This window comes from Macadamia integrifolia, chromosome 7 (assembly GCF_013358625.1).
Source record: "Macadamia integrifolia cultivar HAES 741 chromosome 7, SCU_Mint_v3, whole genome shotgun sequence".
Classification (NCBI taxonomy): Eukaryota; Viridiplantae; Streptophyta; class Magnoliopsida; order Proteales; family Proteaceae; genus Macadamia; species Macadamia integrifolia.
In genome coordinates this window covers 6,972,765-6,990,707 of record NC_056563.1, presented here as the reverse complement: position 1 = coordinate 6,990,707, position 17,943 = coordinate 6,972,765, and the positions used below count along the sequence as shown (strand labels likewise).

General features: G+C 38.7%; 3 protein-coding genes across 5 annotated transcripts in view; 2 read left to right on the top strand and 1 right to left on the bottom strand.

The window, feature by feature from the left end:
• Positions 1-3,440, top strand: part of LOC122084543 (exocyst complex component SEC8-like) — a 48,716-nt gene extending 45,276 nt beyond the window's left edge. For both annotated transcript variants that reach the window (XM_042652854.1, XM_042652855.1), the window contains exons 6-8: positions 2,563-2,658; positions 2,749-2,798; positions 2,894-3,440. In XM_042652854.1, the coding sequence (XP_042508788.1) occupies positions 2,563-2,588 (26 nt within the window). In that variant the 3' untranslated portion in view covers positions 2,589-2,658; positions 2,749-2,798; positions 2,894-3,440. The remainder of the gene's footprint in view (positions 1-2,562; positions 2,659-2,748; positions 2,799-2,893) is intronic.
• Positions 3,441-6,417: 2,977 nt separating this feature from the next.
• On the top strand, positions 6,418-7,265 carry LOC122083614 (30S ribosomal protein S13, chloroplastic). 2 transcript variants are annotated; one of them, XM_042651483.1, is made up of 3 exons: positions 6,418-6,588; positions 6,753-6,896; positions 7,000-7,265. In XM_042651483.1, the coding sequence occupies exons 1-3, from the start codon at positions 6,472-6,474 to the stop codon at positions 7,165-7,167; spliced, it is 429 nt and encodes a 142-aa protein (XP_042507417.1). In that variant the 5' UTR covers positions 6,418-6,471; the 3' UTR covers positions 7,168-7,265. The 2 variants fall into 2 exon arrangements, with proteins under 2 accessions (XP_042507417.1, XP_042507416.1); XM_042651482.1 differs by having other exon boundaries at positions 6,420-6,588; positions 6,672-6,896.
• Positions 7,266-13,123: 5,858 nt separating this feature from the next.
• On the bottom strand, positions 13,124-15,061 carry LOC122084709 (pathogenesis-related thaumatin-like protein 3.5). Its single transcript, XM_042653152.1, has 3 exons — positions 14,904-15,061; positions 13,985-14,648; positions 13,124-13,421 (listed from the first exon to the last, which is right to left on the bottom strand). The coding sequence occupies exons 1-3, from the start codon at positions 14,962-14,964 to the stop codon at positions 13,298-13,300; spliced, it is 849 nt and encodes a 282-aa protein (XP_042509086.1). The 5' UTR covers positions 14,965-15,061; the 3' UTR covers positions 13,124-13,297.
• Between the last annotated feature and the right edge of the window lie 2,882 nt (positions 15,062-17,943).

The following is a 17,943-nucleotide window of genomic DNA, read 5'->3' as shown; positions in this document are numbered from 1 at the left end:
GGGGGCAATGGAGGTAACAATGCGGGGAGCATTGGCTTCAAGAAAAGGAGTTTTAAGGAGGCAACTAATACATAAACCCTATTGGAAAGGGTTGTAGCACCAGGGTGGTTATCCTAGCCCAATGCATTCTATCATAATACATACCACATCATAGTCATACTCACACACCCCGTGGGCATACAGTGTCGAAACCCAACCTTTGGCTACCCTATATCTCACACTCACACACCGTAGGCATGTAGTGCCGGAACCAAACCTTCGGCTACCTTGCATCCCAATCTCCACAACATACTCACACACACCCTGGGCATATAGTGTCGGAACCCAACCTTTGGCTACCCTACATCTGAGTTATACACACACACCATCATACCATTATGAAACATCACATTCACCAAATAGAACAAATTTATAAAGCAATGCATCATGACCATGCGCATAAACATCATGTTATAAATAATCCATAAAACAAACACAACACCCACTCACCTCGAGTCTCAAATGATGGTGGATAGCCGATGGCCGTGTGCCGCGTTGTCCTGCCACTACTCGGTTTTACTCTTAGGATACATAAAGTTTTCAAGAAAATTAGTCAAACATAGGAAGGTTTGACCCTAGGTTCCATGTCCAATCAAAGGGGTCCAAAACTAGCCTTGGGTTGATTCACCAGTGGATGGTGACTGGATGAAACTGAATGGGGAGGAAGGTCACATTTTATGTCTACAGGGTTCACCGGTTGATGCCCACCGGTGACCATTGACCGGTGAAGCCATTTTTGGCTATTCTCTGCCTAGAATTGGTCTTTAGGTCGGTAGGGTCATTTTTGTGTCTACCTGTGTCTGTGTGGTTTTGTGGGTGTAGTATAACCCAGCTTGAGTTCTTATTTTTCCTCACTTTGAATGGTTTACAAGTTAGGTTTGGCTATTATGGGGTTGGTTTATGTATAGAGCACTCTCACACACTTCACCTAGCTTTAGTGTAATTAGTGAGTTAGCTAACATAGAGTCACAAAATATACTCAACCCCACATTTTACAAGTCTAGGTTAACCTATATTGGAAAATTTCGGTTGAGGGTTTATGTAGTGACAACCAATGGCTTATGTGATCACTCTAAGCCACCATTCATGTGCCCAATTTCATTTTCCCCAACTAATTATTAGGTTGGAGGTTTAGTTGTAGAAGATTTGGGCAAGGTTCACTATTCTAGGGTTTGGTTACCCAAATTGGGGATTTGACTTGGGGATTTCATAGGGGAAAGTCCATAGACTCATATTGAGCCATTATCCTTGCTAGGGTAAGTCTCCTACCCCAATTCCCCCTCCCAATATGTAGTTTTTTTGGGTGGGTAGGTGGAATTCGATTAGGGTTCCCCACCTAGCTTAGTGGAGAGTAGAAATGGGAGAGAGAGAGACAAGTGTGTGGAGAGGGGTGGAGAGAATGGGACTTACCTTAGTTGGTAGGAACCTTGGCTCCTCCCTTCTTCCTCCTCCCATGTTCTCCTTCTCCTTCTCCTTCTCTTGCTCTAACTTGGTAGGTAGAGAGAAATGAATGGCAAGAGCTTCTATTTATAGCCACTTAAGTTGCCTAAGGGTTGTTTGGGAAAATAACGGGGTTTCACCCATTGCCGGTTTAAATTATAATTTGGGGTGATGGCCCACCTTGGGGTGTCCCGACATATTAATCAACTCCCAATTATGTTGTTCCATCATTGGGGTTGGGTTTAAGGTGCATGGGTGCAGGGAATTAGACCCCATGGCATTTTAACCCAATCTTGGCCTGTACACTCAGTGGTGGATGTCCGCTGGCTGATGTAGGCCAGCCGGTGACCATCAGCAGGTGTAGGCTGAATAGGTCCCCTTTGTGTGGAAATGAATCCCTTAGTTGAATGGGACCTTCCCAAGGTGCGCTCAGTGTGTGGACCCCTCCTTTGGTACTTTTGACATTAGGGTTCCGGTAATTCCTTAAGCTTAGAGGGCTCATACTGACCTCCTTTTCTTTGTTCGGAAACCTTTCCAGTTATTGAAGCATGAGTAGTAGGTACAGGTGGGGTCATCCTTCCCTTCTCGGCAAAATACAACTGCTACCCAGTACCCATTGGTACTGGTATTCTCCTGTGCCTTATCTGTACAGTCAAAAAGAGGAAATTTAGGGTAAGTGTATTACACAACTGGAGGACATGGCACTCGATCTGCCATGTATTTACATCACAACTTCGATCATCTTTGCAGACTGTAGATGAGGTTTCCTTGTCACAAGCCATCCTCTATCTCTCTGATTTAGTTGCCATCAGTGTTTTACCAAGAGAAAAAAGAAAAAAAAGTGCCATCAGTGACATTTGGTCAATATTTGAGGTGACTGAAAAATAATACAGTTCTTCTGCTGATTCTGAAACATTGAAATGACATGAATAGCAAAAAGGGAAGAGAACACAAAAATGGAAATGACTTGAATGAATGCTTTTTCTTTGTGTAGACTTTTAAAAAAAAATTGTGATATCATATATTGTATAGCTTCCTTGTGAAACCGCATTGTATTTGTTCTAATCACTACTAGTGCTGCAGGCCCTCGCAGCTATCCCATCAATTGACAGTTAATCCATCCAGTTGAGATTGGATCGAGTCCGCACTTACTATGAACTCCTAAACATGCCATTTGAGGCAAGCAAATTGACTGTACATTATGTTCTTTCAGTTTTTCTACCTATTTGACTGACCTTTGAAGATAATGGTTTCTCATCATTTTTGTAGGCCTTGCTTGCCTTCATTACAGAGCATGAGCACTTGTTTACAGCTGCAGAGTACGTCAGTTCAAGCAGACCCTTGAGTACTAGAAATGAATCTAAATATTTTCTTCTTCTTCTTCTTTTAACGAAATGGGAACTGTGTTTGACAGGTACTCAAATCTCATCAAGGTCAAGGTCCCTGGCAAAGAGATACCTGTTGATGCAGAGGAGCGGTTCTCAGAGATTTTGTCTCATTAGGGTTTTTTAGGTGGATGGATTCGTTGTGTGGAGATGGACAGACAAGTTCCACGGTCGTGGAGAAGCTGAGACCGTGCATAATATTTTTTTCTGTTGTGAGGATGATCAAACCAGAAGCTGTTAGACATCTAGTACCACCATCCAATAGAATAGATTCATTCTTGCTTATTTCTATTACTGCAAGATTTCTTTTGTGATTTAAGTTTTTCATATGAGAGAACATTTACAATTCCAGCTAAGAAACAACTTGCTGTCAGTGGTAACTCTGGTTTTCACGGAGTTTTTATTCATTACCTTCAAAAGCTCCCAGTAGCAAATGTTGTTACATATGAAGTAGAACACCTTAAAGTATTTCCTAACTCCTAGTTTTGATTGTAAATGTTGTAATTAGTAGATTGGATTTGTGTGTTGGGCTTCTACTTGATTGAAACCCATGGAAGGCTAAAGCATCACAGCTCACCAAGGACTTGCAAAGTTTTCCTCTTTCTTTTTTCTTCAGTGATGCTGGAATTGAAGAGTTTTGGTTTCTGTCAATAGGATGAAGAGGTTTCAGTTTTGGTTTCTGTCAATAGGATTCTCATAATTGAAGAGGTTTTGGCTTCTGTCCATAGGATTCTCACTTATGGAGTTTTAAGTTGTTCAGCTTACAAAACATCCATTTTATCACATTCAATCTTATATTTCATTTGTCTAGCATCTCCTTATTCATCAGAATACTGGAGTGAGGGAACTTTTCTCCTTGTCAGGGAAAGAATCATTATCTACTGGTGGCTATTTCTTCCATTTACCCAAAAAAACAAAAAAAAGGCAATTTCTTCCACTGTTGGAACATAAACTTAGTGGGCATGTAACTCATCACTTTCTGCTCATGTTAAAGGTCTGTCTCTCCCACTCCTCTCCCTGGGATTTGAACATGTGAAAATATGAGGGAAGGAGTCACACAAGATGGGATTTCTATATTACATGACTTTCTAAACTTTGTGTTAATTCAGTTACTGTATGTGTACCGGCAGATTGAAAGTCTAAAGCAGATATCTCAGCTTTAACTTCTACTGCCATAGCTAGTTTCTTAATTCTGATTGTATCTGTCTTCTCTATTTCAGTAGCAAGTGGCCTAGCCCAGTTGTCTGGTTCAAATTGAGTTCAAGAAATCGATTTCAACCAGGGTTTCGACTCTGATCCAAACCGGGAGTTTACTGAAATCTTGTCCACTTTCTATTGGGATCAGCTAGTGGATTAATATGATCATTATGGTGGTCAAATAACCATATTTTATGCTGAAACTTGGTGGAGACCTTAATTAAACATCCTAAACACAGTGGAACTTTTACGTTGTTGAAAAACACACTCAAATTGGTATTTTGGTTTTATACCTTAGGTTGGTAGTGTATATCATACATTGCCTATATATTTCTCAAAGATATCCTATGTTACACATGATTTAGTAAGAAAACACACCAAAGATAAAGAAGCTCATTAAAATATGCAATTGTAAGTGCCAGATGGAGAAAAATTATATTAAAATTTACAATATTACGTAAAAAGTGCAAATATATAGTCATTTTTTTTTTTTTTTTGGTAAGGGCAAATATATAGTCATTGACATTGACTTCACAATTACATGAAAGCCCATAGGTGCAAATAAGCAAAAATCCTTTGCGCTTCTTCTTAGTCTCTTGCTCTATGTTAATACCAGAAAAGGTCCAAGTGGGCTTGAAAGATGAGAAAGATTGTTCCAGTCGATGAAACTATTCCTTCAACTCGATCACAAAAAATGGCCATGTCATGGTGTAAGCACTGTTAGTTAAAACGTGTTTTAAACGCGTTCCCCTTTTTTTGCCATTTAAAACGCGTTTTTCCGTATGCTATTATACAATCCGGGAAAAAACGGAAACGGCAAAAGAATCCGTTTTAAACGGCCGTTTTAAACGCGTATCCCTTTTTTAAGGGTAAAATAGGAATTTTATTAAAAAAACTAATTAATTTATTTAAAAAAAAACCTATTAGTAAAAGTGAAGAGTGAAGACAATATGGTACTTGGTTTTTTGTTTTTAACTTCCATACTATCTATAGGAAAAAAATCTCATCTTCTTATAGCCCATTGGGCTATTTTATCTTGGGATTCCTAGAGCTTTTGGAATATTAGATGCATGTATACAAGTAATAATCTCTCAAATTGCATGAGTATACTACCGTTTTTTTGAAAACTACACGTTTAATACTCGTACCGTTCGTTTCCGTCTGTTTGCCGTTTCCTGTTTTTTTGACCCTTTTTTTTTACCGTACCGTTCAACGCTTTTTATCTGTTTAAAACCCGTACCGTACGTTTCTGTTTTTTTGCCGTTCCCGTTTTAACTAACAGTGGGTGTAAGTCAGAATAAATGCTCAAAGTCCTACACAATTGCTTGATAGGTCACATCAGCAACATACTCTAGGTACCCCATCCTCAGATATAGATCACAAGGTTGGGAAGATGATGAAAACGTGCCTCTCCCATTGCTTGGTGTAGATCAGCTAATACTATCTAACATATATCAATTGAAGCCTAACTACTACATATTTACCCTATTTTTTAGGGGGAAAAAAAGTATTGCCTCAAAATTTGAATCTTCAAAATCTCTTTCAAATCCACCAAACTTTTTTGTTGCGGATGATGACTTGCACAAGGTCAGAACAGCTTGTTCCACAACAAAATGGAAGAGGAGTGGTGGCCAAAATCCACTCAAATTTGAATTCTGTTAGCCTTCACAATATGTTTTGCACAAAACCCGTAAAATAGGGTTTGTACCATTTATGCAAAACTAAATGGCACAACCAATATCGTTGAACCTAGAAGGTTTCTAAGCATATATTGTGTTTTAGATATGAAAACCTTATGATGATGTGTGTTTGAGTGTTCTAACATATTTGTTTATGTGCTATGAGAATGATAAAACCCAAGTCTTTTGAGGTAGAGCCATTGATGGTAGAAATGGCTTATTAATTGAAGAACAGATTGCAATAGCAGTTGCTCTTTCCCCCGTCCATCCTCTCACTACGTGAGAGAGTACTACCGTGATGTACTAGATTAGCAGCAGTTGCTCTTTTCCCCCCAACTGGGTTTATCAGATCTTCTTCTTGTATACCTACAATATTGTAAAAAATAATGGGACAAAGTTCTGTCTGGGAGAGGCCCCTACACCCACAAGTAGGGACGCACAACCCTAGGCAGAGGCACGTTGGTGATTACATACCTTGTGTCTATTTTTTATGAGCCTCTCACAGATGGAAAACTTTGTCCCAAAAATAGTGCTAGCCTTACCCAGACCTCAAAATAGACAAAATAAAGAAAGACTACCAAGGTCAAAGGGTCAATAAGCTGGGCTGGGCTTGGATTGAGGCAAGGGGACCTAGGGCAGGCCCATCTCGGCCCTGTTGCACCTCTAGAAGAAGCCTCTTCAGACGCAACGGATAAGAAGAACGGGTGAAGGACAACGAAACAAAATCCGAAATGGCTCAATCTCTGGCGATGCCCGTGGCACCTGCACTCTCGGTACTCTACAAGGGAGGAAACCCTTCAAACTCAATCTCTAACACTCTCTGCTTGGCCACTTCGACCCCTCCAAAGGTACCTTTTTATCTCAGCTTCTTCATTTATGGTTTCTCCTGTTGGTTTTTTGTGTTTCTTCTCAATCAAATCTGTATCAGTAGTTTCGTAGTTTGAGCATCCAATGTGTTCGAGTCGGAGGTGTTGAGATCCCTAATAACAAGCGAGTTGAGTTCTCTCTTCAGTACATCCATGGTATTGGCCGTACCAGAGCTCGCCAAATCCTATGCGACCTCAATTTGGAGAACAAAATCACCAAAGATTTATCCGAAGAGGAACTCATATCTGTCAGAGATGAAGTCTCTAAGTTCATGATCGAAGGTGATCTGGTAATTCTTCATCATTGTCTTTCTCCGTTCCATTGTTCCATCTCTCAATTGGGTTCCCTCTGTTTTGCTAAAAGGGGTCTTTTGTGGTTTACTTTTGTTTCAGAGGCGATTCAATGCGCTAGCTATTAGGAGATTGATAGAGATTCAATGCTACAGAGGGGTTCGCCACCAGAAAGGGTTGCCTTGCAGGGGACAACGCACGAAGAACAATTGTCGGACGTTGAAGGGTAAGAAGGTCGCTATTGCCGGGAAGAAGAAGGCTCCTCGTTGATATGTGGATCTCTTTTCTGTTATTGTTAATGAAATTCAATGTGACATTTGGTTCCCCTCTTTGAATGAATCATTGAGAATTGATTCACTTGTTGCAAATTAATGCATCTGTAGACTGTAGTACAAATTTAGTTGTTTTGAATAGATTAAATGCCTAAAATGAGAGGAAACTTTGAAGAAGAAGAAAATAGATAAAGCATGAGATTCGTATGTTATTCCAATAAAGGTGTGGAATAGCTTAGGAATTAATGTTATAACTTGGCTAAGATAAGTAGAACAAAAACAAAGACTATGGTGTGTAACTTAGTAATAATAGGACTAAAAGTGCTGTGGTAAAAATTGATGATAGGGAGGCAGGGCAAAGTGAAAATGTTTTAGGTATCTAGGTTCAATCATAAATAAAAAAGGAGAAATAAAAGATGATGTTGCACAAATAGTTAAAATAGGGTGGATCAAGTTGAGGGGATGTTTTGGAGTGTTATATGATTGACATATTTCTTCAAAACTGAAAGGAAAATTTTATATGATAGTGATATGACTGCAATGATGTATGGAGCTCAATGTTTGGGCAGTAAAAGAACTACATATAAACATAGTGGAGCTAAAATGAGGATGTTGGGATGGATGAGTGGTAAGACTAGAAAAGATAAAGTAAGGAATAAAAAAATTAGAGCTAATTTAGGAGTAGCTCCAATGCATGATAAGTTATGAGAAAGTCGTTAGGGTGGCATGTTTACAAGAAGCCTTTCAATGCTCAAGTACGGAGGGGTGATTTGATTCAGATTGAAATTGCTAAAAGAGCCAAGGGTAGACCTAAAACGACTATGAGAAGTGTGAGGAAATACCTGCATAGCTTAAGAGTAGTAACAACTATGGCTTTGAATAGAGCTGACTGGAGAAAAAGGATCTGTCTAGCCGATCCAGTTGAGTTGAGTTGAATAGATAAAATGCTTTGCCTGATTGTGTCAGGAATTGGGTTTTGTAACCAGTCTCTTGCTTACTCAAAAGTGTATATTCACCTGCTTCTTCTTATGTACTATTAGACCATGAAAAACTAGAATTTTAGACTGCATAAATCATGAAGGTTAAATGCTTTGCCTGATTATATGCTTTGCATAAATCATGAAGGTTAAATGAAGGTTGAATAGATTAAATGCTTTGCCTGATTACATCAGGAATTGGGTTTTGTAACCAGTCTCTTGCTTACTTAAAAGTGTATATTCACCTGCTTCTTCTTATGCACTATTAGACCATGAAAAAAATGGAATTTTAGACTGCATAAATCATGAAGGTTGGTTGAGTTAATTCAAAACTCATACCGGTCCATGTATATATACTTGTTTACTGTATTTGTAATAGTTGTTTATACTTCTTATTTTGTAACCATGGTTGTTTCTTTTCTCTATGCTCTCAATTTCTCATTACATCTTAAAAACCCCCCCCCCCCCCCCCAAAAAAAAAAAAAAAAAATCTCATTGCATGATGTTTTGTTTCTCATGATATATTTCTGAGGAAACTAGGCCAGTAACCTTTTTCTTGTTTGTATCCTAACTAGGGATGTAATTATTTAGTTATCACTCCACAAGACCCCTGTTCTCGATCTGCAATATGTTGTAATTCTTGTTTTTGCAGTACCCTTCCTTACCATCCTTCCAATCTTTATCATGAGTTATTGCAATTCAAGCAGTTGCAGACCAAGAATAGAAAATTAGGACCATATACCTTTGGTTTATTGTGGCTTTTAATATATAGCCCCCTCCGCTGATCTGAGGGAATTCTTGTATCAAATATGCTTCCTTTAATTTTGGTTTAAGTGTCATATGCTTTTGTTTTGAAGATTGAAAGACACTTTGTTAATCTGTTTTATGGTGTCACATATAAGATGCAAAATTTGACGTTGCTTAGACTATGAGAATAGTGGCTTTGTTATTGTTTCTTCTAATCAACAATATAGTTTTGACATCAACTAGTTTGTGGCCAGATATAAAGGTAGGTGTAAATGGTGGCTGAAAGTTAAGATAGGAAAAGCTAAAGAGATTCCTAGCATCAATGTGTTCCACTGTTGGCTACACATCTGCATACAATGAGAAATTGACAGCATAGGAAAAAGTTGCAATGTTGAGTAACAAATCATCATGCGTTGTTAAGATTGCTAGGAAGTTGATAAAGTTGCAATGTTGATGGAAAACATAATGTTGGAGAGATGTGGGTTGCATAATGTCCTGATACAATTGTTGCATCAAAATTTTCAAGATCGTGTCCTTTGGTGAAAGTTGAAAGAGCTATGTAGTGTTCATAGCTTATGAGTTATGATTTCATTCAACTCCCAACATTCAACTCAAGTATAGCAGCTACTTACAAGCGCATAGTTATAATTTCCCTGTTATATTGGCCCACTATGTTAATAAAGTAGGGAGTAAAGTGGGGTATTTTAGTCACTGTTTTATGAATGGCCTAAATGCCTACACTATTGTAACATGGTCCGAGGGCAGTTGTATACAGTTTTATATTTTTTCTTTTTTCAAACCGCTTATTTTCAACTATCAATTTCTATTCTGGGAAATTTTTTAATTCAGTTTAATTTTGGGTTAAGGATCTATTTGATTTTGTTCGTAAAGGTGAAAGTAACCATGTTGGGTGCTACTGATCTGTTCATGTGTGCTGTGTGCTTAAAGTTCCTGTCCTTTGGTTTGCTTGAAGTATCAAAACCAGAGATTTATGTTGTGGAAGTGTGTACAGGTCAACTTTGTGCAGCCTACAGATTTTGGTGCTGCTTGTAACTATCGTACTGAACTCCAACTACATGGGGTCAGCTACATGGATCCTGCCTTTCCATTCTTTCTTCTTTTCTTTTTTCCTTGGAAAAAAGAAAGAAAAACATTTCATTAATGTTGTAGATCCTGAGCCAGTTAAAATCGTACCCTGGCACGAGACTTTAAACCAAGCAATAAATTGTAAACAGAGTCCTTAGTACTATCATCAGAAGCCATAAGCCCAAGAAAAATAAGCTTAGTATTTGCCAGTTGCATCAGCAGTTAGTGCAGCTTGAATGATCTATATGGTGGTTGTGAGAAAAACCTGGGAAAAACTTGGAGTCTGAGAATCGTATCCCTTTCCAGTCTAAAGATCTCTCTAAATAATTTTGCAGAGCCAAGTTAGTCAACTCACAAGGCAGATGTTCCAATCTAAAAATTAAGGTAAAGAATATGAAAATGCAAGAAATATGCTGAATAATGTAAAGTATTAAAATTATTATAAGGACGTATTGAAAAAGCGTAGTAAATTAATAACTTGTTGACTCACCGGGTTTCAAAATAGTTGTTGCTTTGCAAATGAGGAACCATCTTGCGGTAACAAAGTTAAGAGAGTAGGAAATATGGTGAACATGGAGAAGGTGATGATCGTTTGCTTTCCTTATGCATTTCTTTTATGTTGGTCTCAATTGCTTATCAGTTCTAGGGGGAAAATCAAGTAATTTGGTAAGTGCTCACTTTTCCCTGCCCTTTTTCCCTATCTTTTTTGGTTTAAACCTTTCTCGGGCTATTCACTGTTGTTCTTGAGTCCCTTGCCAAAGATGCTTAATAAATCAGGGGAGGTGCCCTCTATTGAAGGTTTTCGATTAAGTCGAGTCATGACTCATGAGTGGTTGAACATAATCCAAACTACAATTCACTTGTGGTAGCTTTCTCCCTTTTTTTTTTTTTTTTTTTTTTTTTTTTTTTTTTTCATAGGCAAATTTTCTTGGTAATGTTGATACTTCAAATTTAATTACCTAGGGTTAAACTTTTGTTATATGAAGTGAGGTGACTTGTTTGGGTTTTGTGAAGAATTTCTCGAGACAAGGGCACAAAGTGGTTTACCAGAAGCACTGGGGATGGAATCTTTCGTCCTTTTAGTTTTTCCCCCTTGGATATTTTAAGATGAATTATACAAGGTTGTAAAATGGTTAAACTTAAAGGAACCATCTTGGAGGAATTTTTTGGAAGGAATATCTCATCCTTCATGTAATTTTTTTGTGGAGGTGGGATGGTGAAGAATCTTTTTGGGTAAAGGGCGTAGTGAAGTTGGAGAGCAGTTCCTATGAGATTGGATTGGAAAGGAGGAAGTATTACTTAGTGAAACAGAGTGAGCTTCATTTTCCAGACAAGCTGAACTAAGCTTTTGTGAGCTCAAATATAGCAATTTGATGGAGAGAACTTTGCAAACAATGCATCAAAAGTATATGATATAGAAAGGTGTCCTTTGGATTTGAGACAAAACCCCAAGGGGTAGTAGCTCAGTTGCAAGGGACCACACCTCAAGAAGTGGAGGTACTGAGTTCAACTATTCTCCACCCACAAACAGTCTTATGGTTCTTATGGGCATATACATGGCTTTAAAGCTTTGTCTATACCCTATCTGATTAGATAGAAGGAGATTTATATTGTTCTCATTTTGCAAGGCATCAGTAATATTGATCTCACGTTGTAAGGATTTTCCCTTAGCCTGTAAGTGTAGAGTGAGAGAAAATACAATGTGGCTCCTGGCTAAAGGATCAGAACTGTCATTTTAAAGGTGTAGAATGAGCAAAAGATTTGGGTTCCTACAGTATTTTTGGCATTGGGTGATCAAGACTGTTAAAATAGGTTTTGGTCAGAAGTTGATGCAGCAGAATGTGTTCATGGAGGTTTCAATGTGTTCATGGAGGTTTCACTGGAACATATAATTTGGATTGCTAGTGGGCGAGCCTGTGGCACAACAGTTAAATTGCACTATTGCAACATGTTAGTTACAGATTCAAAACCTGGAAACAACCTCTTCTGTGAAGCAGGGGGTAAGGCTGCGTACAACCTGCCCCCTCCCAGACCCCGCAGTAGCAGGAGCCTCGTGCACTCGGTTGTTGTCTTTATTTAATTTGGATTGTTAGTTTTTCTGGGGATTATTTTTTTTCAACATACTATGATAATACTACTACTGGTGCTCTTCATCTTGGCTTGATATTATGTTACATTTTTACGGTTGTTCAATCAGATATGGTTCTTAGTTTGGCTGGAGGACAGGCCTAACTTAAATTTGTTAAAAGTTAGGTGCTTTCATACTGGGCCAGTGACTGAAAAGGTTTGGGAGTTTATGTTTATCCTGGTCTTCGTCATTTGTTATGGAGATAGTAGTAAATGATGTACTTAGGGCGAGGCTGATCTTAGGTGCCCTAACATGCTAATCGAGGATGAGAGTGGGTGTGGGAGCAAAAGCACAAGAGCATCAAAATTAGTGTTAAATGTTTTTGGTCAGCACTCCCTGTGTCTCTCCCTCTTCTCCCTCTTATGAAATGATATCTCTTCCAAGAGACACTGGTGTATGCCGTGTTCCTATACAAAAAATCCCTTCCCCATTAGATATAATTTAAAGTGTGGCCCCCCGGGGGGGGGGGGGTGTGTGTACAAATATAGGGTCGGGGATTGTTGCCTGGTCGCATTGCCATTGCACTAGCATGGGACCAACCAAGGGGAGGTGCACATGCACCCAACCAAGGGGGCAATGTGGTCTTTTCACCACCCCTTGTATTTGGGCATAGGGGTTCACAACCAGGTAGGGATCTTTTTCCCACACATATTTAAATGAGGGTTCCCTCAAATACAGTGTGGCCCACTGGCCGTTGCACGTGTGTTTGCATCAATAGGGATGAAATTTCCACCTTTTATGAGGGATAGGGTGATCATTTCACCTCCGTCTCCCCATCTTCTTCATCTCCGGCTCACTAATTGTTTCTCTCCGTTCTTCACCACTAAAAAGAGTTCTCAATGATTACTGTAAAAAATCATGACGGCTACTACTCGTGCAGGTAATTTTTGAAGCCGCGGGAGGCAGTGTTGGGCTCTGTGTATGTGAAATTACATATTTGGGTTTCTTATTATATTGCCACTTCATTGTATGAAGGGTAAAATAGTTGGATTACAAATTCTATTTGTAACCTACTTGATTACGAACAAACGCATCCTTTTGTTATAAATGAAATAAACAATCGAAAGAAGGAACAAATTTTGTACACCCTTTCACTCTTCACTATGTACTTTTGAAATAAAAATAAAAAAATAAAAACTAAGAGAAAAAAGAAGAAAAAGAAAGAAATTCATTTGCATAAAATGCAATATCTACAAATTAATTATCACCATAAATGCGAAAATTAAGGCCAACCATCTTCCACCAAATGATTTTAAGCCTTTCGATCCACTGCAGATGACCTTATGATCATGATACGTGCACACCTTTTGCTTGCTGTGATTAATTACAACAAAGTAATTAGTATTTTAATCACAATCCTTATAAAGCACATTAAAAATACTCTTATCTTCATCATAAAAAAATAAAAAAATAAAATTTTGGGTAAGAAAAAAATATAAAACGAAGGCAAGAGAACCCGGTCCATTTATGCAGCCACTATATCAGCACACAAGTCAATGTGGGGCCCACAGAAGCATTTGGGCGGGGGCAATGTGGTCTTTACCCACTTGCGTGTGTCTATGCCTAGACACAGGCGGGGGCGCGGAAAGACTACGTTGCCTCTCGTCCAATAGGAGGCCACTTGCGCGGAAAGACTACGTTGCCTCTCGTCCAATAGGAGGCCACTTGCGCGGAAAGACTTCGTTGCCTCTCGTCCAATAGGAGGCCATGCAAGTGGCCTCCCATTAGTCTGCGTCCTAGTACAGTGGCCGTGCAAGTGGGTAGTGTTCTCTTGTCCTTTTTATATTTAAAATACTCAAAAGAAAATTTTGTTGAGAATTTTGATCATTACTAAGTTAAGCCTATCCCTAACATAACTTTGTCAACTAATCTCTCACCTTGATGAACAGAAAGAGATGATGTAGTCTGAAGCCGAGCATGTAAAAATACTGGTAGGATCATCATAAGCATAACTGTAAGCCGTAGGACATGCCTCCTTAAACTTCTTGGAGTAAAATGTAGGTTGGCATGTCACTGGATTCCCAAATGTACCCTTACAACAATATTGATCAGTTCCAAATGCATCACAAGCACTCCGGCAACTGATAATTTTGTTGCCGGACTTAACGGCGAGTTCTTTCGGGCAATTGGGTCTCAAGTCACTGTTACAACCAGCACGGCTGCAGTTCCCGGTCCCATTCACCGGTGTAATAAGTATCGGTAAATTGAATCCGTCGACAAGGCTAACATCGTAAAAATCCGGGGATGCAAGTGTAAATTCAGCAAGTGAGGCTGGTGTTTTGCCTGCAGCTCCACATTGGAGGGTAGTACCACAGCTACCAGTTTGGCAAGAGCCATTGCCAGTTTTGTCGAAATTGCAACCGGTTCGACCCCATATTCGACCAGACCAACTTATCGGAGCAGTGAAGACAATAGATCGACCTGATTTTAATTCAAATCCGCCGCCACCAAAGTTCTCACCAGGCGTAATTCCAGGCCAAATTGTTTCGTCGCAATAGTTTATTATGGTGAAAACTCTTGCTGAATCACTCAATTTTGCTCCTACATACCCATCAAAATTATGATATGAAATTAACACTAAATACGATTTAACATACTTATATAGCTAAAAACTCTCGTAAAACGAAAAAGAAAAAAAATTAATTTGAAGAGAGATAAACACGTAAATCAATCATTGCATCATAATTTAAATGTATATATATATATATATATATATTTGGCAACCAAATGAAACAATCAACAAAACAAAAAGCAAAAGAAATAGGATTAAGAGAAAAGAGTGGCATATAGATGTACCTGATGCAATCATGATCACTACTAATGTGATTGTTAAAAGTAATCTCATTAGTAAAGCCATTCCTTCTGCTTGCCTTCTTAGGTTGAGTGCTTAGAGATACAGGAAGAGATTATGAGTGCAATAATGGAGGAATATAAAGAAGAGGGGAGAAGAAGAATACGTGTGAGAGAGAGTGAATCAAAAAAACTAGCCGTCCCTAAAGACTACTTATGAGCTACGTTAAGTTCTTTTCTTCATCTGTTCTTCAAAACACAGTGATTGGCCACTTTTCAAACTTAGCTTGGGACCCACTCTTGTCAAGATCAACTGCCATGTGGCAATAGAACCCACTCGACATATGTAGGACCTATTGCGATTTGAGGAATCTACATGCTTCAGCCTCTAGCAAGGGAGCATATTGGGCCTACCCTTCACGTCCTCAATTATTCCTAAACGGATGAAATGTCTTTAGGACACATCTCAACTAGGTTAGTCTTTCAGAATTTTTTAGGAAATAGACTATGCTTCATGAATAACTTTGTGCTATGCTAAGCATCTCTCTCTCTCTCTCTCTCTCAATGAAAACATCTTAGCCCACGTAGAGACGGGATAGATCTGGACCCTCCATGGGGTGTAGGTCCTATGTGTCGGAGGTGGGAACCCCCCAAGCCCTCAACCTACACGCAAAAGAGTCACAAGTTGTCTTTTCTTTTATCAGTAGTCAAGGTTAACTGGCTTAATTTCTACGCATAGAAGGGCCGACTAGGCCGATGAAATTTTGTCAGGATCCAATCCCAAATCCATTTATTGTTTTGGCACCCAATTGAATTTTAACATTAAAAAGTAGAAATTAATCATTTTTGTTTTGATTATCTATATTAGAAGTTCAAGTGACAGAATTTTGTTTTCAGGAATATTTTATTAATTTTTATTTTCACTTGTATTTGACACAAATTTTGAATTTGAGTAAAAAGTTCTATTTTCATAATTCTTTTGTTCATATGCATTTCATACATCAACTATCCGGAATTCGGTCAAATATCATCTAATTCAGTAAAGTAAACAGAATATACATTCCATCATGGGGTTGCAGGAACTTTCCTACTACCGGGCTCGCAACCAAAGAAATAGAATTTCTAAAGTGTTTTAGAAAATATAAAAATCTAGGAAGGTATCGGTGAATCCAAAAGGGAGGTGAATTATTATGTTTCTTTGGCTACGAGCCCATGTAGTAGGAAAGTTCCTGCAACCCAAGTGTGAACAAATTTTTTTTCTTGAATGATAAAATTTTACTGTTACCCAAACTCGCAACTGAAGAAATAAAATCTCAAAAGGTATTTAAGCTGGATATGTAGAACAAAATACTATAATAATCCACTCACCCAACATAATTTACAAGAATCATAAAGTGAATTAGCTTTTAAATTACACCAACTAGAATGATAGAATGTTCCAAGGAATGAGTGAATGAAATTACTTGTTCCTTCTCACAGCGTATCTATTAACCTTAATTATGTAAATGTGGCATCCCTCTGTTCCCCTATTGTTTTTCTTTCTTCCCACAAAAAGTCTAATGTTAGATGGGTGTGGTCGGTGGCCCACTAGGTAGCTTTGGTCTTTGTCTATCCCAACTAAAATAAAGCAATTGCTTACCCTCCAAGTACAGCTTTATTCCTTCACTTTCTCTTCTCTATAATAACATTAGAAAAAAGAAAAGGAACTCCTCAAAAGCTTTTAATATACATGGATTTAGTCCATTGCTCTCTTCACATTCTTCACTAGTCCCTTGCGAAAAACAGCAATGGATACCATGCAGTGACAGGCTATAGCAAAAAGGTCTCCTGTATAGGATTTTTTTTTTTTTTTTTGAGGGGGGCTCCATTGTGACATAGTAATTGTGCGTTCACAGACCTTCCGTAAAACAAGAGTAAAGTTGCGTAGATTCTGATTCTTCCTAGACTTTGCAGTGGTAGGAGTCTCATGCATTGGGTATACCCTTTTTTTTAGGGGGAGGGGGTGGGGGAGGGGTTTAGAAGTCAGACCAGTTCATCTGCACCATTAGATGTGTTATAGCAAACACCAACAAATATGAAAATAAACAAAGACAAATCCGCACAACACAAAGATTTAACGAGGATCACACACCAATATGGTGTGTTACATCCTTGGCCGAAGAAGAAGTTTCACTTTGTACGGGAGAGATTACACCCAAACATCGACGAGAAAACTCGTCCTGAAACCGTAGCTCGAAAACCCCCAAATTACAACTACTTGCTCAACAAGACGATAGTATATTATATACTCCTCCAAGTTGCAGGTCGATTGGGTCAAACCATACTGCGGGGGCTACGCCCTCACATACGAGATCAGTGTTGGGCTCTGGGCTTGGGCCCATCCGCCCAACCCCTCTGTTTCTATCACAGATCTCAAAAAAAAATCTCATTCGAGTCACCAAGAATTCAAGACAAACTTAACAGGATATTATTGAAAAATTGATCCCTGTGAAAACACAATAATGAGTGAAGGCATTCTTTCCTCTTATTTTGTCATTAAGAGAGATTTATCATATATATAAGAGTGAGTCTCCTCTATTAAAGATTAGGACAGCTAACCGCCAACTACATTTGGTTAAACTGTTGACGACTAATAACTGACTCAAGGTAAGTTATTGCAACTGTTTTAACAGTGATTATACTCCAACATCGCCCTGCAAAGGCAGGGTCCATATTTTGGTCTCTGTTTTTCCTATGTTTTCATATGAACGAGGAGAACATATTGGGAGTGCTTGTGTGATCTGAAGAACATGGTGGATCTGAATAACATGGCGGAGGAGGTGGAGAGCTATGATCCATCCAAGTGATTGATTCACTTTGGTAATATTCTCAAATTCCCTTTGCATATCCTGTTGATTATTTACTTGAGCATTGTAAGGGGTGGCGGATTTGATTTTCATATTAAATGCATCAATGTAAGGAGTATTGGGTATTTGAGTTGTAGCCGAAGTCCTCGTATGATTAAGGGATGAAAGGACAAGGTAGGTGTAGTTAAATTTTTTAGAAT